The sequence below is a fragment of the Centruroides sculpturatus genome, unplaced genomic scaffold, assembly GCF_000671375.1.
Source record: "Centruroides sculpturatus isolate CEXI.00-Female unplaced genomic scaffold, Cexi_2.0 scaffold512, whole genome shotgun sequence".
Classification (NCBI taxonomy): domain Eukaryota; kingdom Metazoa; phylum Arthropoda; class Arachnida; order Scorpiones; family Buthidae; genus Centruroides; species Centruroides sculpturatus.
In genome coordinates, this window is record NW_019384734.1 from 111,610 (window position 1) to 132,796 (window position 21,187).

The window sequence follows — 21,187 nt, forward strand, 5'->3', positions numbered from 1 at the left end:
CAGTTAATATATGCTTTTAATTTGTAGCATTTATCAATAGTCTGTGCAATGAAACCAAAGAAAATGCTGTTGTCCAATTGTTATCTCATCTTCCATTATTACGACCAGGAAATAATGAAGCAAAATTGCAGTATCTTAGTTTGATACCAAAGATACTATCACATTCAATTGAAAACTGTGTTCACATTGAGGAGAGTCGTCAGTTATTGTCTTATTCTCTCATTCATCCAGCCATATCTAATGATGATAGACGTTCTCTCACACTTTGGTTGCGTCATCTTGAAGAACGCATGAGTAACTATGGTCCCATTAACGGTAAGTGAACAAACCCAATGTAAATTATTTATTCATTGTGATATTTGGCATTTATTTTCTTTGTAGTAATATGTCTAACATTGAAATTCTATTTTGAGATTTTGGATTTGAAAAAAATATAAATTTTTGGTATTTAAAAAAATTTAATTAAAAATAATAAAGTAAGTTGAATTTATAACAAATAGGAACTTAAAATTTTTTAAATGTGTTTTTAATCCTTTGTCAAGGCATATTATTTGATACACAAAACTTCCATAACTTTTTTAAAATTAGAAAAGACATCTGTTTATTCATGCATGTTTTATAGCAATATCTAATTTATTTATTTTATATAATGTATACAGTTTTAATTATCAAATTTATTTAATTAAAAATGAGCTATTATTTATTGTGACATTGTCACAATGCTGGGCTGTAATTTTTTATCACAGTGCTCTTAATTTTAATAGTGTCTTGCCACTGTATATTAAATTTTTTCTGTTAACAATAGAGTTATGTGGTCTTCTATCTAACTGTTCAAGAGAGAATTTTTGAATTGAAATGACGTGACTTCTGGTCCAAACCAGAAGTTTGTATATAGTTAATTGGGGCTTCCTACCACTAAACTTTCTGTATCTGATCTTGACTTCCATCTGTCTCGCTCCATTCTTGAGATTTGGAAATGATGGACAGTTGATGGATGCCAATGGGAATTTATAGACTTGCAATTTTTGAAAATTGTAATGCAAATATTTACTATATACAGTTCTTGTGAATTGGATTAATAGCTTATACTTATTCTTAATAGATAATTTCATGATTTATTTATTTATTGTATTTTTAAAATCAACATTTGTAATGTTTACTTTATAAATATTCTGAAATTTTTAAATTTTTGAAAATTCAATATCCTCATAAATTACTGTATTCTTTATAATATGTCTTGACTCAGAAGTATGTTAGATTTAAGTATAACAGAATGGTATTTGATATGATTCTGAAAAATAAATTGACACATCAACAACTGCTATAAATCATTTGGCTATAATTACGCCATCTCATATTAAATTTAATACAAGATGACATCTAACACCGCCCTCTAGTGTTAAATTCATTTGTAATTTATAATTATTATTTTCAAATTATAGCCCAATGATTTATAGCAGTTGTTGGTATGTCGTTGCAATGCATCAGGCTTTAGTATAGATGTTTATAGAACAATAAATTGTTGAAACAATGTAAAAATAGTAGAAATTTCTTTACTTTTTGTTTTGAAGTGAAATAAATTATATCGAATAAATCATTAAATATCACCAGAATTTTTTAGTTGTTTTAATTAAGGTTATAAATTAATATGTAATAAATGATAGATAACCTTAAGTAGTAATAAATTAATTTATAATCTTGAAATCCTGTAGCAGTGGTTATTTAAAACAGTGGTTGCCAACCTTTCTGACCTCACGGACCACTAAACTCACAATTTTGAATCCTGCAGACTGCTATCGTAAATTTTTTTAAACAATACAAACATCTATAGAATAATGATAATAAAAGTTCCATTTTACTTCATTAATTAATTAATATGAAATTCACTTGTTTAATTATAACAAATCAGTATGAAGTTTGTTGCTGCTTGTTTGAAATAAGTTTATGGATTCTTGATTCTTCCACAAAGAATGACAACTGCAGTCTCAACATTAAACATCAATATTAATATTGTTGATTTATTGACATTATTATTTATTGACAACAGTCATTTCACATTTGGTTTTAGATTCAAATAAAAAGCCCCCAATGAGTGAGAAAAAAGCAATCAAGCATTTTGCATTTCTATTGTAAAACTTCTCATAACCTTGAGTTGATCAATATCCAAATTTCTCTATGGACTACTGGTTGGCGACCTCTGATTTAAAATACTTGGACTGATTTGATTTATGTACAGGCATCCTTTGCTAACATTATAAATACACTCCTGAAAATCAATTGTTTGGCAGAAAAATGCTAACTGAGATTATTTCCTATTATTTTAAATGAGAAAAATTACAATGTATTACAATGTCAATTCAAAGTTCCTAATTTCAAAAAATAACTAAAACACAAAATTATGCTTATATATCATTATTCTATCAGGACAGAGTTTGTAAGCAAATGCTTGTTTTTTTTTTTTAAATCTATACTAATATTATAAAGAGGTAATGTTTGTATGTATGTTAGTTTGTATGCAGCAGGTAATCTCCGAAACTACTCATCCGATTTCAAAAATTCTTTCACCAATATTTAGAATGGAACTTCAGGGTGGACATAGGCTATATATTATTCCGTTAAACATGGGGGATGGACAGTTCTTTACGATAAGCCTTATGGAAAAGGTTACCGTAAAGAACTCTGCTTCTATTTATACCATTTTAGATGCGGTTTTTTGCGTTTTTGATTGCGTTTTAATAGGGTACGTCAACAGAATGTACACTAAGAAGGAATTTTTCGATATTCCCCCACGGGGAGAGGGACAGAATTAAGGCTTACCGTGAAGAACTTGACTTCTATTATATTATTTTAGATGCGGGTTTTTGCATTTTTGATTGCGTTTTAATAGGGTACGTCAAGAGAATGTACACTAAGAAGAAATTTTTCGTAAAATTTTCCCCCACAGGGGAAGTGTTATACATTTATAATAGATACATTTTGAGCCACAACAACGCGTGGCGGGGTCTGCTAGTATACAATAAAATATAAATACAACTTTTTCACAAATTAAAACCTTTACTTTTGTTTTCTTCCGTCATTTTTCACCATCAACAGTCCATCAAAATTTACAAATATACGGAGATGACCTTCCTTTTGAGGCTACTGCCTCCACAACAAAATATCAAAATATGGTAAAGCTTCTTCTGGTGTTCCTGCCACTATCATAAAAATACATTTTGGTAAAAATAATAAAAAAAAAATGGCCAACAGTTATTTACATTTAATATGATGGAAGAAGAACAAAAGCAAAGGTTTTACTTTGTGAAAAAGTTGTATTTATATTTTATTGTATATTAACTGTAAATAACTGTCAGCCATGTTTTTTTACTATTTTTACCGGCTTGTTTTTTTCTTAAATGCTATGATATTGAAACCTTGATATAAACACAATTTGAATCCAAGTGGATCAAATTAAGATAGTTTGATATTGATTTATTGATTTGATTGGTTATGATTTTTACTGCATATTTTGCATATTTGATTATTTTTGGGACTAAGTAAATGCTTTATGAACTATATAGCTTGTTTGTATTCTTTTTTCAAATGTTCTATAGTTTGTTTCTGCTATCTGTGCAGTGAATCTTCTTTTTGTATATGTACAGTTCAAATGAGCAATATTGTTTCACCATCCAATAACAGATGTGTGCACAAAATTCAAATGCTTTAAATTTGAACTGTCTAACTCATATTTTTCTAAAGTCTAATGAACAAACACATTTTGAATGGAGGTAATACTGGTGTTTTAACAAGAAATTCAGGTTGCTACTCGAGGCTACACATAAACAACATAATCAGGTGCAGCCAATTCCGTTTCACAACTATACAGAGGAGCATATTCCATCCTGAGTTTTCAGGACAACGGGGACCTAAGTACATTCCCCCATCACGCAACATGGTACCTCCGTTGTGGCCCTAGTGGCTCTCAAGAACTGTCTCAAGAACTCAAGTGGCAACCAGATTCCCAGAAATGGAACTCTGTCATCTTGGCATTTGCCTCAGTGAGACAACCTACCATTGTCTCACTGAAAGGACCAAAAACCGTCTGAATGGCAAATCTGTAAGACACTACTTGTCAACAGCCAACATGAGACTCCTAATTTCGGACAAAGAAAAGAGGTTTGTCTTTTGCAGGGAAGAGAACTTTCTATGCAGGCCACGGACTTCCTCGGCCAATACCAAACTGTGGTGTTATCGGATGACTCAACTCTGGCCGTTTTAAGGAAGACCAAGAAAATACTGACTCTTATGAGTGTAACTGCCATCCTCTTGGGGTTCTTAGATGCTCCATTCAACGTTGCCTGCCCCAGGCTTTTCTTTGAGGCCAAAATACACAAAGCAGGCTGGCTATTGATGCCACTGGTTAACAAGAGGTTGCACCCTGTTTACTACCTTAAAAAGGCACTTGCTAAGCTCCTAGGTGGACTCCTTCCCTCTTCCTCTCATGTCACACCTTCCTCCATCGCAGTTAAGGAAACTTTGTCCACTATGCTTGGTAGTTTGTCTCCTAACATGGACAGTTTCTATAAAATTGATGTTGTTGCACTATATCTTTCAGTACTTCACTTTGAGGCTGTCATGCATGCCAACACACTACTTATCAAAGAGGGCTTCACTGTGCAGCAAGTTTTAGAGATGTGTGAGGCTTTACTCTTTATTATAGAAATTTTTTTTATTATAATGTCTGCCACAAATCATTTCCTGCTGAAAAATGGTTTTAAGTATTGAAATGTCATTACATCAGTGCAACATGAAGTGTCAAAATGAGGCAAAAAAGCAGTTGATAACAGATAAATTCTAGTTACATGAAACTAACTTTAGTTCATGATATCATTTGGAAATGAATCATTACTATAAACTTTGACAGTAAATCTAAGTTAATAATTTAATAAGAGCATTTACTTGTTTCTCATTATTTGTACTTATATAAAAACAAAAAATTCAGTAATGAGTTGCATAACATTCCCAGCAAAAGAATTTAAATTGTCATCATCTGCTATGATATTTTATTTAAAAAATCTTTTTATATTATTAATTATAAAATGACAAAAAGCCTGATTTTGAGAGTAGAGATGAGTTTTATAGAAAATTGTAAATGCTAATAATGAGTAAAATCTTTATTAGATTTGACCCTACTTGAGATATGACATATGACTTCCTGTATCTCCCCTCCCACTTGACCTTTGGTGCTATTAAATTATGGTAGTTAATCTCCTTAATACACAAACCTCTCTGCAAATTTTCAGAAATTTTCAGTGATAAGCACAGGAGTTATTAAGCTTCAAAGTGGATGAACAAAATTGTGCCCCCCCACACACACATATATATATATATAAGTTAACCTAGTTATCCTCAAACATTTTGTAAACAATTGTATACACCAGGGGTGGCCAACAAGTCGATCATAAATGTAATTTTGGTCGATTGCTCCAATGTCTTGACTTTTAATGTGTTACACTTGTAACCGAACGCAACTGTAGTGATATTGGTCCTCTGTGACCTTTCTTGGATGTGGTTTTGTCGGTCCATGTTAAGGTTTTTCAAATGGGATCCTGGTTGTTTTTTTAACCCAGGAAATTTTTCTTATCCCTGGAAATTTCACAAATTTCTTAAAAATTCACTTTTTTTCTTATTTTGTGTTAAGGTTGAAGAAATTTTGCAAATAGAAAGCATAATTAACTCATAAACTGTCAGAATACATTTGTATTTATCAATTTTAAACCTACTTATTAGTTTCTTAAGTTTTTGCTCATTATAGCATGTCACAAATGGTCAATAATCAATACATAGCTTTTTTGTGGGATGACTCTCAAAATTCTTTACTTGTTGGAACCTGTAATATCTGGAATAATTGTGCTTATGCTGTCTTAATTTTTAACCATGCCCAGTAGCTTCGATAATTGCGTAACACCATGTTGTACGATGTCTGTAAGTACAAAGTTTTTCTTCATAAACCTGATGATCAAAGACAAACTAACTGACGAATTATTGGGCTATAAGCTTGATGTTTCTATTAAAACAGTCAAAATAGACAAATGAAGAATACTAGAGAGCAAAAGAAGTATTACAATCTCGAAAACGAACTAGAAATCTTCCAGGCTACAGGTGAAAAAAAAAACATATCTGTCTAATCTTAAATGCATTAAACATGATTCCAATCACATCAATCAAATTTGAAAGGGCATTCTCGGTAGCAAGACTTTTTGTTACTAAAATAAGAATTAGATTGAGTGATCGGAGTATTGACATCTTTGCTTTTTAAAATCTTAAAGAAATTTACAATAATATTTTGTGTTACGTTTTATTTAAAAAACAAAAATTACCTTCTAAGTTAGAAGTTTGATCTACATTCATTTTTTTTTTCTTTTTTATTGTATGCAGTTTCCTGCAAACTTTAATAATTTTTTTCTATTTGTGAAAATTTCTACATAATTCAAAAGTAATTTTTAATATATATCTTACACAGCATTATTAATATGATTTTGGAGATAAATTCTTTTGCTGGGAATGTTATGCAACTCATTGCTGAGTTATTTGTTTTTATATAAGTACAAATAATGAGAAACAAGTAACGTATTAAATTACTTTAAAAAATGAAAAATAATTATATCATTTGATTTTAAGATATTTTTTATATCTTAAAAATAATTAATTCTATCTCGGGATAGAATTGATAATTGATTTTATTCCGGGAAACAGTGCACTTTTATCCTGGAATCCTAGGACAAGCAAAACACTGGGAAATAAGAAACCCTAATCCATGTTCAATCCATTTGCGTACAGTTGTAAAAGAATAAGAAATGTACACAAAGGGTCATAAAATCGAAAAAAAGAAAGGCAGGAAGAGGGACAGAGAGAGTAGGTTGGGACACAGTAGAGAGAGGAAGGGTGGTGGTCCCCGAAAGTGACAACATTGAGTTTCAATTTTTCTTCTATTTAAAATGTAAGTACCTTTTCTTCATGTTTTAAATTAAATTGTGGCTTTTCTTACCTATTTAAACATAATATGTATTTCACACCCCCCTTCGCCACTTAGCCTATACCTAGAACAAGTTGATCGTGACACTTTTTTAAGATAAAAAGTAGATCTTATGTACACAAAAGTTGGCCACCTCTGGTATACACTATGTATTGAAATAAATTTAATAATGATAGCATAGAAAGTTAAAATTTTATTGAGCATGTAATTTTACTTGTAATTGACTTGATTGTACACATCCTACATGAAACATTATTCTACTGTATAATTTGTGACATCATGATTCTCAAATTTCTTGTGTCACCTATTGACACATGTTTATCCCCTCCCACCTAAAACGAATGACATAATAGATGTTACTGAGATTTGCTCGTAGACAGAAGTAAAGTACATATGCATTTCAACCTATAAATTGTAGTGCACATTAATGGCTTTTAGCATGCCTAATGCATATTTCAGGTATTTTAAATGCGTATAAATCTGGCCCTTTATAAGTTACAAAAAATATAGCTAAATAAAACCAACATTAGGACATCAAATACATTGCTTTCTGATCAACAAACAGTTGAAACAGCTGTTTGTTAACAACTATATTATTTGCATTAACTTGTTTGTATTCTGTACAATTTGCATTCTTAATTACAAACATTATGTTTATGATTTGGCATGGCAAATAATACACAGCAATAGAGAGATTTTATTTTTAAAAATAAAGACAAAAATTTACAAAAAAAAGCAAGCCTTGCTTTGTCAATTTTCAGCAATGTCTCTGATACTTTTGTAATTTGAGAATTGATGACTACTGTTAATGACATCACAAAATTGTTTTTATCTTTTGTTATAGGAAGTGTTTGTACCATGTGACACTATGCCTCTTCCAGTGCCTGCTATATTTAGAACATCTGTTCTATTTCTTGACACACTCTTTTTGAAACATGTGTGTGTGATTCTAATGTTACAGTCAATTATATTTGGAATGTAACTTGAGACTTTACCAAATATTATTTTGTTAAAAATGTTACATTGAATTTTTGGATTGTAAATATAAATTTTTTTTCCATAAGCATTGCTTAAATATTGAAAGATATATACATTCTACAAAGTTTGAGTATTAAAAATTAAAAGATGTTTTTATCAGGAAAACATTAAATGAAAAGACATTATGTATGGGAGGCCTGTATTTGAAACATGTTTAAACTGAAAGTTATATTTAAAATTACGTACATTATTTCTGTTTTGTAAATTTTAATTTGAATTTGATTATTTTAGATAGCAATTCTGTGACTTCTCAATTGCATCTTCCTATATGTCGTAACTTAACTACTCCAACCTGTACTCAGTCATTTTCAAGTCATAAATCAACTACTTCTGAACATGTTTCAGAAAATGAGAATGTCCATCCACCATCTAAACATAATTCTGATCATGCGCCTCTTTCACCACAAAGTAGTGTTGCATCTTCTGGTAGTGGTAGTGAAAGTCATGCAGATGAAGCAAAAAGTAGCTTTAATATTGATGGAAGTGGAATGAAAGGTAATTGTTATAAATATGTTAGCCAGTATTAATTCCCAACAGAAATTAGAATGCTTAAATTTATTTTACAGATGTGCCAGCGTGGCTAAAAAGTTTAAGGTTACACAAATATTGTCATTTATTTTCTCATGTAACATATGAAGAAATGATGATGTTGACTGAAGAAGATCTTGAAATGAAGGTAATGTCTGTTTTTGTTTTCCTTATTGATTTACATATAGTAAACCCTCAATTTAACAAACCCAATTTAATGGACTTTGGATTTAACAGACAAAACATTTAAAACCATCTTATTTGTAAATAGAGCATGCTGAATGGTTGGATTAAAGAATAAATTATTCAATTTACATTATTATTTTAACCCCTTTTTGTCCATTTAAAAAAAAATTTTTAATTAAGCATAAAAAATACTTAAAACTGAAAAGAAACGAAAGAAATGCGTTTATTTTGGTTAAAAAGCTTCATCATTTAGTTTTCTTTGTCTCGCCTTATTGTGAAATTTAACACCGATGAGTTATTGTTTACACATCTGGATGACCTTGAACACAGCTGGAGTCGGATTTCCCGGGACATTCTCAGACATCGCGGGAGGACAAGGGTTTAAAGTAGGGTGACTTCAATCTGGCGGTATATTTTTAAATATTTTTAAAAAATTATAATTTTTATTGCGATTTCCGACCCCCCCTAATTAATTAAACTTCTATATAATAAAATCTATTAATTAAAAAAATTAAAAAACTATCGGAAGTCGTTTTTGACATCAGAAAGCAGCTTTAAATAACTTTACCGAAGGAAAATCGGTGCACTACAACTTTAGAATGATTAATTAATTTTGATAAAAAACTCCCATTAAAAAAACATTAAGCCTTAATCGAGCCTTATCAAAGGCTCATTAAAATCGCGATAAAATTTTTTCGCGCGCGCAAAAAATTCTGAAAAAAATTGGGGACCTAAAAAACATTCCAAAAATTCAAAAAAAATAATTTTTTCAAAAGTGGCCTTAACGACCTTTTTTTACGTAACGCTATAAAACTTGCTCGAGTCACACTCGAGCGCGGCTCAGAAGGGGTTAATAATACTTATACATTATATATATAATGTTACTGTGAAAGACTGAATATTTGGTTATATTATTATACATTCAAACAATTGCCAGTGTATGTCAACAAGCACAGATAAGCTTTGGTGGAGGTCGAAACAACACCCGAGAAGTCTATGTCGACAGAGCAGCAACAGTCTCTCGCCAAATTCTTCGTAGTTTCCTTCTGCTCAAATTGGTGATACTGTACAAATACAAGTCTCTGGTGTTGATCATGACCATACAGGTGCCTGAAATGTGTTGGCGATTGTTGTTGGAATAGAAGACTCAGACTTTTATAAATTAGCAAAAAAAAGTGGTACCCTCAAGCAGCTTTATATCTGTAATCAGTTCGTAATTTGTAAAGAAAAGTTACTTTCCATAGATGAGATTTCTTCTAAAGAAATATCGCTGAGAGAAGCAGCTGCAGCTAATTCGAAAAGTGGAGGGCAAGGCTATACACGCTGTCATTGCAAAAAAAAGTGTTCCCCAAATAAATGCAGTTGTAAAAGCAAGGGACTCTTGTGAAATTCAAAGTGTCATAACAGTTTAAGTTGTTGCATTAAATAAGATTGTATAATGTTAATCATATAATTTATGTGTACGTTTACTATTGTGTATTATTTTTCTTTTCTGATTTAGAATGTACTGTTTGTTTTAAGTTCAACAGTTTATTTACATGTGTTGTTACTTAAGCTTTCTCTTATTTTGACATATTAAAAAGTTGCATTTTTGTCTTAACGTAATAAAAATATTTTTATTCAACATTCACCATCAGTGCATGCTGAATGTTGACATTTGCCGGTATAAGTGAGAAATAATGATATTTAGCAAATACAGTGGTGCCTCGTATAACGTACACCTCGAATAACAGACTTTCTGTTTGACCGTTACGTGACTCGATCAATGGACTTGCTGCGAACAACAGACTTTCCGTTCGGCAGTTACGTGAGACGAACAATGGACTTTCTTCGAACAAGTGTGAATGATGTTTCCACTCTTTTGCCGTTGCCAATGACAATCTGCTATTTTTAGGATATATTAGTAGTATTAGAATGTATTATTAGTATATCTGAAGTAGAAATGTAATGTAATATATGTTGACGATTCAAATAAACGAAATGTAATTGTGTAGATGCCGAGGTGGCGGGACGAAAAGAGGTTGTAAAAAACAAACGGAGTGAGAGTAGCTCGTAGAAGTGTTTATTGATCTTAATTAATAAAGAATTATTCGTATCATATAATCTGGCAAGTTAAGTCATTTATAATGCATCATGGCTTCTAAAAAAACAGAAAGGTGATTTCAATTGAAACAAAGCAAGAAATCATCAGGAGTGAAAGTTGACAAAAACTTTCTTGTCGAATGGGGAGAGGTTCAGGAGTTTACCAACACTCATTATCCAAGCAGAGCTGAGGCCAACAGGATCAATGATCTCTACGATGACACCTTTGTCCGTCATTTCCGACAGGTGTTAAAGAAGAAAGAGAAACAGACCACCTTGGTCATGTTTTTCAAGAAGCCAGCGGGCAAAAAACAAAGGATGGAACAAGAGAAGTTGACCCTGCAAGTTCCGGTAGCCTCTCCTGAATCTGACTCCGATTAAAAAACAATAAAAAAAAGACCCGCTGCAATGTGTAAAAAGTCTGTATCTGTATGAATGTGTAAAGAAAGCGTTCTTCCACCTCTTCCTTAACATCTGACTACCCGGCATAATTGGTGTCTGCTCCATTTTCATTTTTTATGGTACAGTACGGTTATTTTATGCTGCAGAACGAATTATATGTTTTAACATGTATTTCTATGGGAAAATGCGTTTCGTATAACAGACGTTTCACTTAACGGATGTGCACCTGGAACGGATTAAGTACGTTGTACGAGGCACCACTGTATTTTGTACATTCATGAAATGAAAGTGTGAATGCTGACATTCACTAGAGAATGTTGACATTTGCCAGATATTGGTCATTCACAGTAACATATATACTTACTAAACATCCCAAAGCTCAATACATAGATACTCAACCAAACAATTGCCTGAATCAATTGTACTATATTATTAATGATTAGATACTAAGTAATTTGGTACTAGAGGTAGACGTTAGGCATCATCTCTTATCTAAATTAATAATAATTTTAAAAATTATAATTATTAATTAATGTAATTTATAATTATCCCAGCATGCCTAAAACAGAAATTGCACAAAATTCAAACTTTCCAGCTTAAGTAGGTTTAGTACTTAAAAGCTGGAAAGTTTGAATTCTGAACAATTCTAATTCTGGTTTTACTGTATTTAGATTAATGATAAGAGTGATTTTCATTGTTTAATTTACATTTTTGTGTGTTAAAATTATTATTTCAGAATGTAACTAAAGGAGCTCGTCACAAGATTATATTGAGCATTCAGAAATTAAAAGGAAGACAGAATCTTTTGCGATGTTTAGAAAAGGTATTTGATATTTAATGATTTTTATAATTACAGTAAAATTCCATTAACCTGTATGCTTGCAAACCTAATAAACTGATATGTTGAGCTCATCATTGGGGAGGAGTTATTGGTGCACTGAGTAGACCCAGAATTAGGATTTTCATGTAAAAGTGTTTAAAACATGTAGTTCTTGGAAAGGGGTGTGGGTTTTCCTTTTAGAGATGATAAATGCCAAGATGGCATGATGCTGTGCTAGGTAAAACAAGTTAGCTTGTGCATGATTTTTCTAAAGACTTTTCCAAAGACATTAGTGCACAGATTGGATATGAGAAGTAGAATTATCTAGCACACTTAGAATCAATAATTATCACAGAAACAGCTACAGTGCACTACTGTTTGTGTACTTTCATAATTAGAGTTTGTCTGTATTTATATGCAATAAGTGTACAAAACACAAAGTAAGAATAGTGCGTTCTTGTTTCAAGCTAACTAAAGATTGGAATAGGCTGGAAAAGTTGAAATGGCATGTTAAACAACAATCATAAAAGGCAGATTTGTATGATTTTACATGTGAAGATATGTAAAATTGCATCAGGAGATCATAACCAGAAAAACTTTCATCATCCAATAAGGTGGCATATTTGATAACCTGGCATTGCATTGGTCCTGACGATGCTGGTTAATGGAATGTTACATAAAATTTTACATAAAATGTTGAAAGTGTTTTATTTTTAAAATTAGTTAATTTTAAATTGAATAAACTTTTCAATAATTTTTGTAGTTCTCCCTTTCTATTAAAAACAAAAATACATTTTTTATTTTATTTTAGGATATACAAGAAGGTGGAAGCATGTGCAGTGCCTTAACAGAGCTGAAAGCTATGATTCAAACCCCAATTAAAGCTTTTCAGTCTTTAAAAGATTCTTCATTAGAATCGCAATCATTACTTTGTTGTCCATCTCAAAATTCTGATGCTGGTGTATCAGATAATGATCTTGCCTCGGCAGTGCCTGATGGAGATTTGCCAGGACAGTTCACTCGATTAATGGGAAAAAGTAAGCTTTATAAAAATTTACTTATTCAAATCACATCAATATATATATATATATATAAAAGTAAATTCATATTTTAATTTACTTAGTAAAATTTTTGATTTTAATTTAAAAAAATTTATAAGTCAATATTTTGAGGAACATTGTAAATGAACACAGTATATTTCTTTCAAAAAATTTTATTTTATTATTAGTTTATTTATTTCATTTAATAAACTTATATGAATGAAATATTTAATATACTTAAATTTTAATTTAAAATATTTTTACTAATATTCTGTTACAAATTAAAATATACCAATAAGAATTTCCTATTGTATTAACCAAATTCTGAGTGAAAGGGTAAATTGTTAATTCTGTTTGTGATAACTTATTTTGTTGAAAGTCACTTTTAAGTAATGATTGTTAGAAAAAAAACAGTGAGAATTAATAAATTAATTGAAGATAAACAACAGTACAGCTGTTAATATCTATCTTGTATTATTTTTTTTTAATATAATTTATGTAAGAGTTTTTAATAAAATAATTATTTTAGTGATTTTTGTAACTTGCCTAGCTAATACTTCTTTTATTTAAGGTCTTTAGTTTTATGTACAGTCTACCCCCCTATAACATGGTAGATACGTTCTGGTTTTTATGAAAGCCATTTTTTACGAGTCCTTAAATATATGAGCCAATCACAGCCCGGCACGTATGCAGTTTACAGACTACAGTTGTTTGAAAGGTTTTCTTCCATAACATTAATTGATTCTAGACTAATTCAACTCAACATTTCCAAAATATGTATAATTTTTTGGGAATAATTCATATAAACTGTGCTATAAACAAAAAATTGTAGGATTACTTACTGAGTGTTCACTGTTCGACGACGTCATTGCTTAAGCTTGTTTTCGTCATGGAGCGATGCATTGAATGGCACTCATGTGCTTCCTGATAAATTATTTTTCTGCGAAAACTTTGCTGAACTTTGGAGACATCATTAATATAAATATAATTTTTATGGACATTAAATAATAAATGGTTTTTAGTAGGTCCACTGCTTGTTTAAATTAAACGGTTTGTGCAATATCTGCTATTGGTCTAAATTCAACCAATAGTCATGACACAAGTCGGTGATGACATTTTACTGAATTATACAAGTCTCTTTTAGCATGTTTATATGAATACGGTCGCAATTTTTTTGCCGTCATATAGGAATCCGAACTATATGAACCTGTTTTATAGGGGGATCTATTATATTTCCAAAATTAAATTTAAAGACTTTAGAGAGAAAATTTAAATGTGATAATGCTGGAGCACCCCTATGCTTCGACACCATGGGACTGAAGGGTTGACATCGTGTTTGTGGTGACTAATTTGTCAGGACTGACACCACTCTTGATGCACACGAATTTCATTTTTGCATGCGAGTGGTCGCGTTTGTAGGCGCTCGGATTTGGGATGGAGATGACTGGGAGAAGTGTATGTTATTACGAATTTGAGAATTCATAATACCCATTTATTTATTGATACTTATTTACAACTTATTTTACAACTTGGTACATAGTTAAGATGCTTAGCAAGGCACAAATTTTAGATATCAATTATAGTCCCTAACTGAGAGAGAGTTTACAAATTGGTCGTGCATTGGTAAATACCTTAGTAGAACTTGGTTTCTTGGGGAATTGTAGAATTGGCAGATCAATGTGCTGCTGGTCCACCAGATGGTTTGGAAAAGGCTTCAATGACTTGAGAAGGATGAAAGTCTTTGGATGTGTTGAGAAGGGTAGAGGATCGGCAACGGCTTGAGCAGTATCCGAAACTGGATCAGGCGTGAACATCAGTTAAAAGCGAACTAACTATGATGGCGAACTCCCTCCTTTTTGTATTAGGATGTCTCTCATGACTTCATTAGGAATTATCATACAACAGTCCAATTGTTGAATTTCAATCATTGGTTCCAGATGATACATTTGATGTGTCACCTCAAGCAAGGAAACAAGTCGGTGGGAAAAGGTTTAATCGTTCTCTTTGATTTTTCTCTTTTGAAAAATTTTTGACTAAAATTTTTTGTCAAGTCAGGGCTCTCACATAGATATTTCTTATAAATTGATATTGGTGTGAGGTGCTCGGCGAGGTCTGAATCCCTCACTAAATAGTTTAAAAGTTGTAACTTTGGAAAGGGATTTTGTAAAATAAACATATTTCAACGAATAAATAAAAGTATTTTGCTTTTTTTTTTTTAATTTTTATAAACTTTTTTAAATAAAAAAAATTAAATAAAAAAAAAAGTATTTTGCATTAATAGATTGTAATCAAATTGAAATAATTGGCTGAAAATATACTTTGAAATATTTTATTTTAGATTTAAAATTTTTGAGAAATACTTTGTGAATTACAAAATATTTTTATTCATTTTATAACAAAAAAAAAAAAACAATTTGAGTCAACTGAAATGAATTTTCTGTTATTGATTTATCTGTTTATGAAATTAGAAGTTTGATATAAACTCTGTTGGCTATATTTTTATGTAAGTTTTTGTTTTTATTTTGTTAATGTTTATATATACTTCATAGTCACGATAATTTTATAATTGACTATTGTTTTTGAATGATCATTTAAATTAATAATAATTCAAATGAATTCTAAATTAAGAAATAATTAATATATTTAATTAGTTAATTATTATCACCATTTAAATCTAAATTTTCATGTTTAAGATTACATTTATATTTGTAATTTAATTTTAAAACGTTTTTTTTGTTTTTTTGTAGTTTGCACAAATCTTTTAGTTTCGAGTAAGCCAGATGATGAAAATTTGAATGCATTCATTATGCTCATTGATAAGTGCCTTAGCCATGAAGTAAGTAAAATATATTAGTATAATTTTTCCTCTTATTAGTTGATTGACTAAGCTATTTATTTAATATATACTCAGGCATTTACTCCACTTCAAAAACGACGATTGTTTTCATGGAAACAACAAATACAAAAAGCTTGGCATCCGTTACCTTCTCGACGTTCTCTGGATAGCAGGCAAAACCGAGGGTATTAAAATTTTTATTTTAATTATTATGTAGGATAGCTATGTATATTTGATTTTAAATGCTTTATTTGGATGTTATATGCATTACCACTAAATGTTTTGGAGAAATTAACTCATTTTCAAGGATTAATATTTTGTGCTATTCAGTAAAAAATTAAAAAAATCATAACTCCAACCTGTGAATTATAAATTTGGAGCAATTAAATATCAATATAGTATAATATAGATTATTAATTTTTATTTAATTATTTTAATTTTATAATTAAAAATTTAGTTTAAAATATTATTAGTATAAATTTAATTATGGATAGGAATTTTATAGATCAATTGAAGTTATAAGGTTAAAATGTTACAGTTTTTATCTGACATGGAAAATCTAATGCTTAATATCTAAAGTTACTAAAGCAATGTTTAATATATTTTAAAAATTTTTTAGAATTAGTTCATCTACATATGTCATACTTCCTTAATTAAAGGTTAGCAATGTCTATTTTCTGATAGGAGACCATTCATATTTCTTTACATTGCTGTTTATACAAATTGATTCTTTTATTGCAATAATTTAAATATCAAGATTTGGATAAATTCTGTCAAGTTTATTTTTGTCAAATATTATTATTATTTTTTTTGTATATGTTCATACAGTAGAGCGTTGTTTATCCAAAAGTTGGTCAACCGAAACATTGGTTAACCGAAAGTGTTCCAGTCGGCAAATTTAAATTTCTGCTAGTGCTGTGGCGCTGCAACCTTTGGCTATGTCTTGGGCTACTCCAATATTTTGTTTTGTTGGTGTGTGTGTGTTTTAGCTGGCAGCACTGGCACTTTTGTGTAGTGTTTTTCTGAGGACTGTGTGTCGTGCTGAATCAAGCGTTTTTGATACTAGATTAACTTCTAAAGTATTTTTTTGTTTTATATTTTTCGATATATTTATTTTGTTTGTACAAAATAAAGAAATAATTTTTAACAATACAATAGCCACGATTATTATTATAAAAATTTTCGTTAGTGTGAGAGTATCCTGGGGTACAGGGTAGGTCTATTACGCCTGTATCACTTACTAGGCACAGATTAACCGAAATCTGTCTCCTAAGTTTCGGATTGCGAGATCTGATCTTAAAAGTTTTATAGGAGGGCGATAATCGCTAATAGATATGAATCTGTGAAGTTCAGATCCTTGTCAGGGTCCCGACACCAGTTAATCAATTGTTTTACACGCGGATTAACACGCGTATGAGGTCCGATTCGGAATAAAATTAAGGGACATTTTGATTAAAAACGGAATAATAAATTTAATAAAACAAGAAATTAAACTCATACAAAATATGGATAAACGAGAGACAGAACTACTACAAATAATATACAAATCGAGCGATAGCTAAGCTTATATTCTACCCTAGTCGCGATCGAGAGAGAGCTCACAAAATGTTATAAAACATACGACCTGGTTAGTTGTCGTTCGTCTTCTTCTTTGTATGTAAGGGACACTTTGGAGATAAAGTTCATTTACTTCTTCGTATGGGAGATCACTATGTGCACAAAATCCAAGTATAATTTCTATGTGCAGACTCTAGACTTATTCTGTATGTGACTCGTCTAAGGACGTTGGTCATCAGGAGGAAAATGTATGTGGAGTTTGGACGCTTTCAGATCTGTCGCTGAACTCCTCGAATTCTGTCAAGTTCCCTGTATATCTTCGGAATACCGACCAATCATCGGCCAGTAACTCTTTCGTGAGAACGGATGAAAGGGGAATGAATGAGGGGTAACCATTTCCCATCTGAGCAGGATTTTAACCAGATAAGGGAAAGTCAGAGGATGTACTAACTTCAGTGAAAGGAAGTGACATCTGTTATCTGCTTATTCCCACGTTAAAACAGTATTTTTCTCACCAAAAATGAAGTAATATTTGGTGACATTATTTTAACATTATTAATAAAATATTAATTTAGACCCAGGGGCCTTTCGGGTCTCACATTAGGCTTAACATCGATGAAAATTCAACGTGAAGTGACTTGCAACAGAGAAAAATTTCAACATGGGATAGGTTAATATATTTTTTCATACATAATCGGTAATCCAAAAAATAAGTTATCCGAACAACCCCAGTCCCCAATTGATTCGGATAAACGACGCTCTACTGTAATACTAAAAGCCTGGGCATGGCAACTTTGGAAAGAACAGTTTATTTTAAGAATGATGGGAGTATTGGTATTTAGCACACTATTTTTTGATTAAAATTCTATCAGAAGGTCCTTGTGTAAAAACACTGCTTCTGTACTATCCAAATAACTCTGCATTTTTCTCATATGATTTTCTTTTTAGAAACGCTGGGACTTGTAATATGTCTGCATATATACTGACTATTTCATTATCTATACATGACTTCCTAACTTTATAACAAGATGAAAATATGCCAGAATTATTGCATTTTGACCTAAGCTGTAAAAGTTTGAGTCCCACCTGGGCTGTTGCAACACCAGAACCAGCTGTGTGTAAATGGACTGCACACATTTAGTGAATAGGTTAATAGAGGATTTAGCATAGCATGTTGCTGGCTGTGCTCTTCTTCAGCTTCAAGTTTATGTAATTGTGAATTAACAAATTTATATCCTTTTAAATTTTAAAAGCTTTTGTTTATTTCAGTTTTAATTCTGTGTTTCATTTGATGTTTTAAAATAAGTGTGTGGCTGAAGTTGACTTGATTAGAGTCAAAGATGTTTTTAAATAAAGAATTTCCAAAGTTGGTTTCCATAATAAACAGTAATACATAATATATTTAATTGTGGTGCCAAGTTTCAAGGACTATGATAAATGTTAAATTGTCTTGATTACATATAACATATTTTCGGGATTTTATAGATCAATTGAAGTTATAAGGTTAAAATGTTACAGTTTTTATCTGACATGGAAAATCTAATGCTTAATATCTAAAGTTACTAAAGCAATGTTTAATATATTTTAAAAATTTTTTAGAATTAGTTCATCTACATATGTCATACTTCCTTAATTAAAGGTTAGCAATGTCTATTTTCTGATAGGAGACCATTCATATTTCTTTACATTGCTGTTTATACAAATTGATTCTTTTATTGCAATAATTTAAATATCAAGATTTGGATAAATTCTGTCAAGTTTATTTTTGTCAAATATTATTATTATTTTTTTTGTATATGTTCATACAGTAGAGCGTTGTTTATCCAAAAGTTGGTCAACCGAAACATTGGTTAACCGAAAGTGTTCCAGTCGGCAAATTTAAATTTCTGCTAGTGCTGTGGCGCTGCAACCTTTGGCTATGTCTTGGGCTACTCCAATATTTTGTTTTGTTGGTGTGTGTGTGTTTTAGCTGGCAGCACTGGCACTTTTGTGTAGTGTTTTTCTGAGGACTGTGTGTCGTGCTGAATCAAGCGTTTTTGATACTAGATTAACTTCTAAAGTATTTTTTTGTTTTATATTTTTCGATATATTTATTTTGTTTGTACAAAATAAAGAAATAATTTTTAACAATACAATAGCCACGATTATTATTATAAAAATTTTCGTTAGTGTGAGAGTATCCTGGGGTACAGGGTAGGTCTATTACGCCTGTATCACTTACTAGGCACAGATTAACCGAAATCTGTCTCCTAAGTTTCGGATTGCGAGATCTGATCTTAAAAGTTTTATAGGAGGGCGATAATCGCTAATAGATATGAATCTGTGAAGTTCAGATCCTTGTCAGGGTCCCGACACCAGTTAATCAATTGTTTTACACGCGGATTAACACGCGTATGAGGTCCGATTCGGAATAAAATTAAGGGACATTTTGATTAAAAACGGAATAATAAATTTAATAAAACAAGAAATTAAACTCATACAAAATATGGATAAACGAGAGACAGAACTACTACAAATAATATACAAATCGAGCGATAGCTAAGCTTATATTCTACCCTAGTCGCGATCGAGAGAGAGCTCACAAAATGTTATAAAACATACGACCTGGTTAGTTGTCGTTCGTCTTCTTCTTTGTATGTAAGGGACACTTTGGAGATAAAGTTCATTTACTTCTTCGTATGGGAGATCACTATGTGCACAAAATCCAAGTATAATTTCTATGTGCAGACTCTAGACTTATTCTGTATGTGACTCGTCTAAGGACGTTGGTCATCAGGAGGAAAATGTATGTGGAGTTTGGACGCTTTCAGATCTGTCGCTGAACTCCTCGAATTCTGTCAAGTTCCCTGTATATCTTCGGAATACCGACCAATCATCGGCCAGTAACTCTTTCGTGAGAACGGATGAAAGGGGAATGAATGAGGGGTAACCATTTCCCATCTGAGCAGGATTTTAACCAGATAAGGGAAAGTCAGAGGATGTACTAACTTCAGTGAAAGGAAGTGACATCTGTTATCTGCTTATTCCCACGTTAAAACAGTATTTTTCTCACCAAAAATGAAGTAATATTTGGTGACATTATTTTAACATTATTAATAAAATATTAATTTAGACCCAGGGGCCTTTCGGGTCTCACATTAGGCTTAACATCGATGAAAATTCAACGTGAAGTGACTTGCAACAGAGAAAAATTTCAACATGGGATAGGTTAATATATTTTTTCATACATAATCGGTAATCCAAAAAATAAGTTATCCGAACAACCCCAGTCCCCAATTGATTCGGATAAACGACGCTCTACTGTAATACTAAAAGCCTGGGCATGGCAACTTTGGAAAGAACAGTTTATTTTAAGAATGATGGGAGTATTGGTATTTAGCACACTATTTTTTGATTAAAATTCTATCAGAAGGTCCTTGTGTAAAAACACTGCTTCTGTACTATCCAAATAACTCTGCATTTTTCTCATATGATTTTCTTTTTAGAAACGCTGGGACTTGTAATATGTCTGCATATATACTGACTATTTCATTATCTATACATGACTTCCTAACTTTATAACAAGATGAAAATATGCCAGAATTATTGCATTTTGACCTAAGCTGTAAAAGTTTGAGTCCCACCTGGGCTGTTGCAACACCAGAACCAGCTGTGTGTAAATGGACTGCACACATTTAGTGAAT

The 21,187-nt window shown here is 31.2% G+C and overlaps 1 protein-coding gene across 1 annotated transcript in view; it reads left to right on the forward strand.

Moving 5' to 3' along the window:
- The window catches only part of LOC111628250 (protein Smaug homolog 1-like), a 35,339-nt gene continuing 14,152 nt past the window's right edge, over nucleotides 1-21,187 (forward strand). Inside the window, exons 1-7 of the mRNA XM_023371999.1 lie at nucleotides 1-315; nucleotides 8,285-8,548; nucleotides 8,620-8,729; nucleotides 11,988-12,074; nucleotides 12,883-13,108; nucleotides 15,859-15,947; nucleotides 16,023-16,132. Coding sequence (XP_023227767.1) covers nucleotides 291-315; nucleotides 8,285-8,548; nucleotides 8,620-8,729; nucleotides 11,988-12,074; nucleotides 12,883-13,108; nucleotides 15,859-15,947; nucleotides 16,023-16,132 — 911 coding nt within the window. The 5' untranslated portion in view covers nucleotides 1-290. The remainder of the gene's footprint in view (nucleotides 316-8,284; nucleotides 8,549-8,619; nucleotides 8,730-11,987; nucleotides 12,075-12,882; nucleotides 13,109-15,858; nucleotides 15,948-16,022; nucleotides 16,133-21,187) is intronic.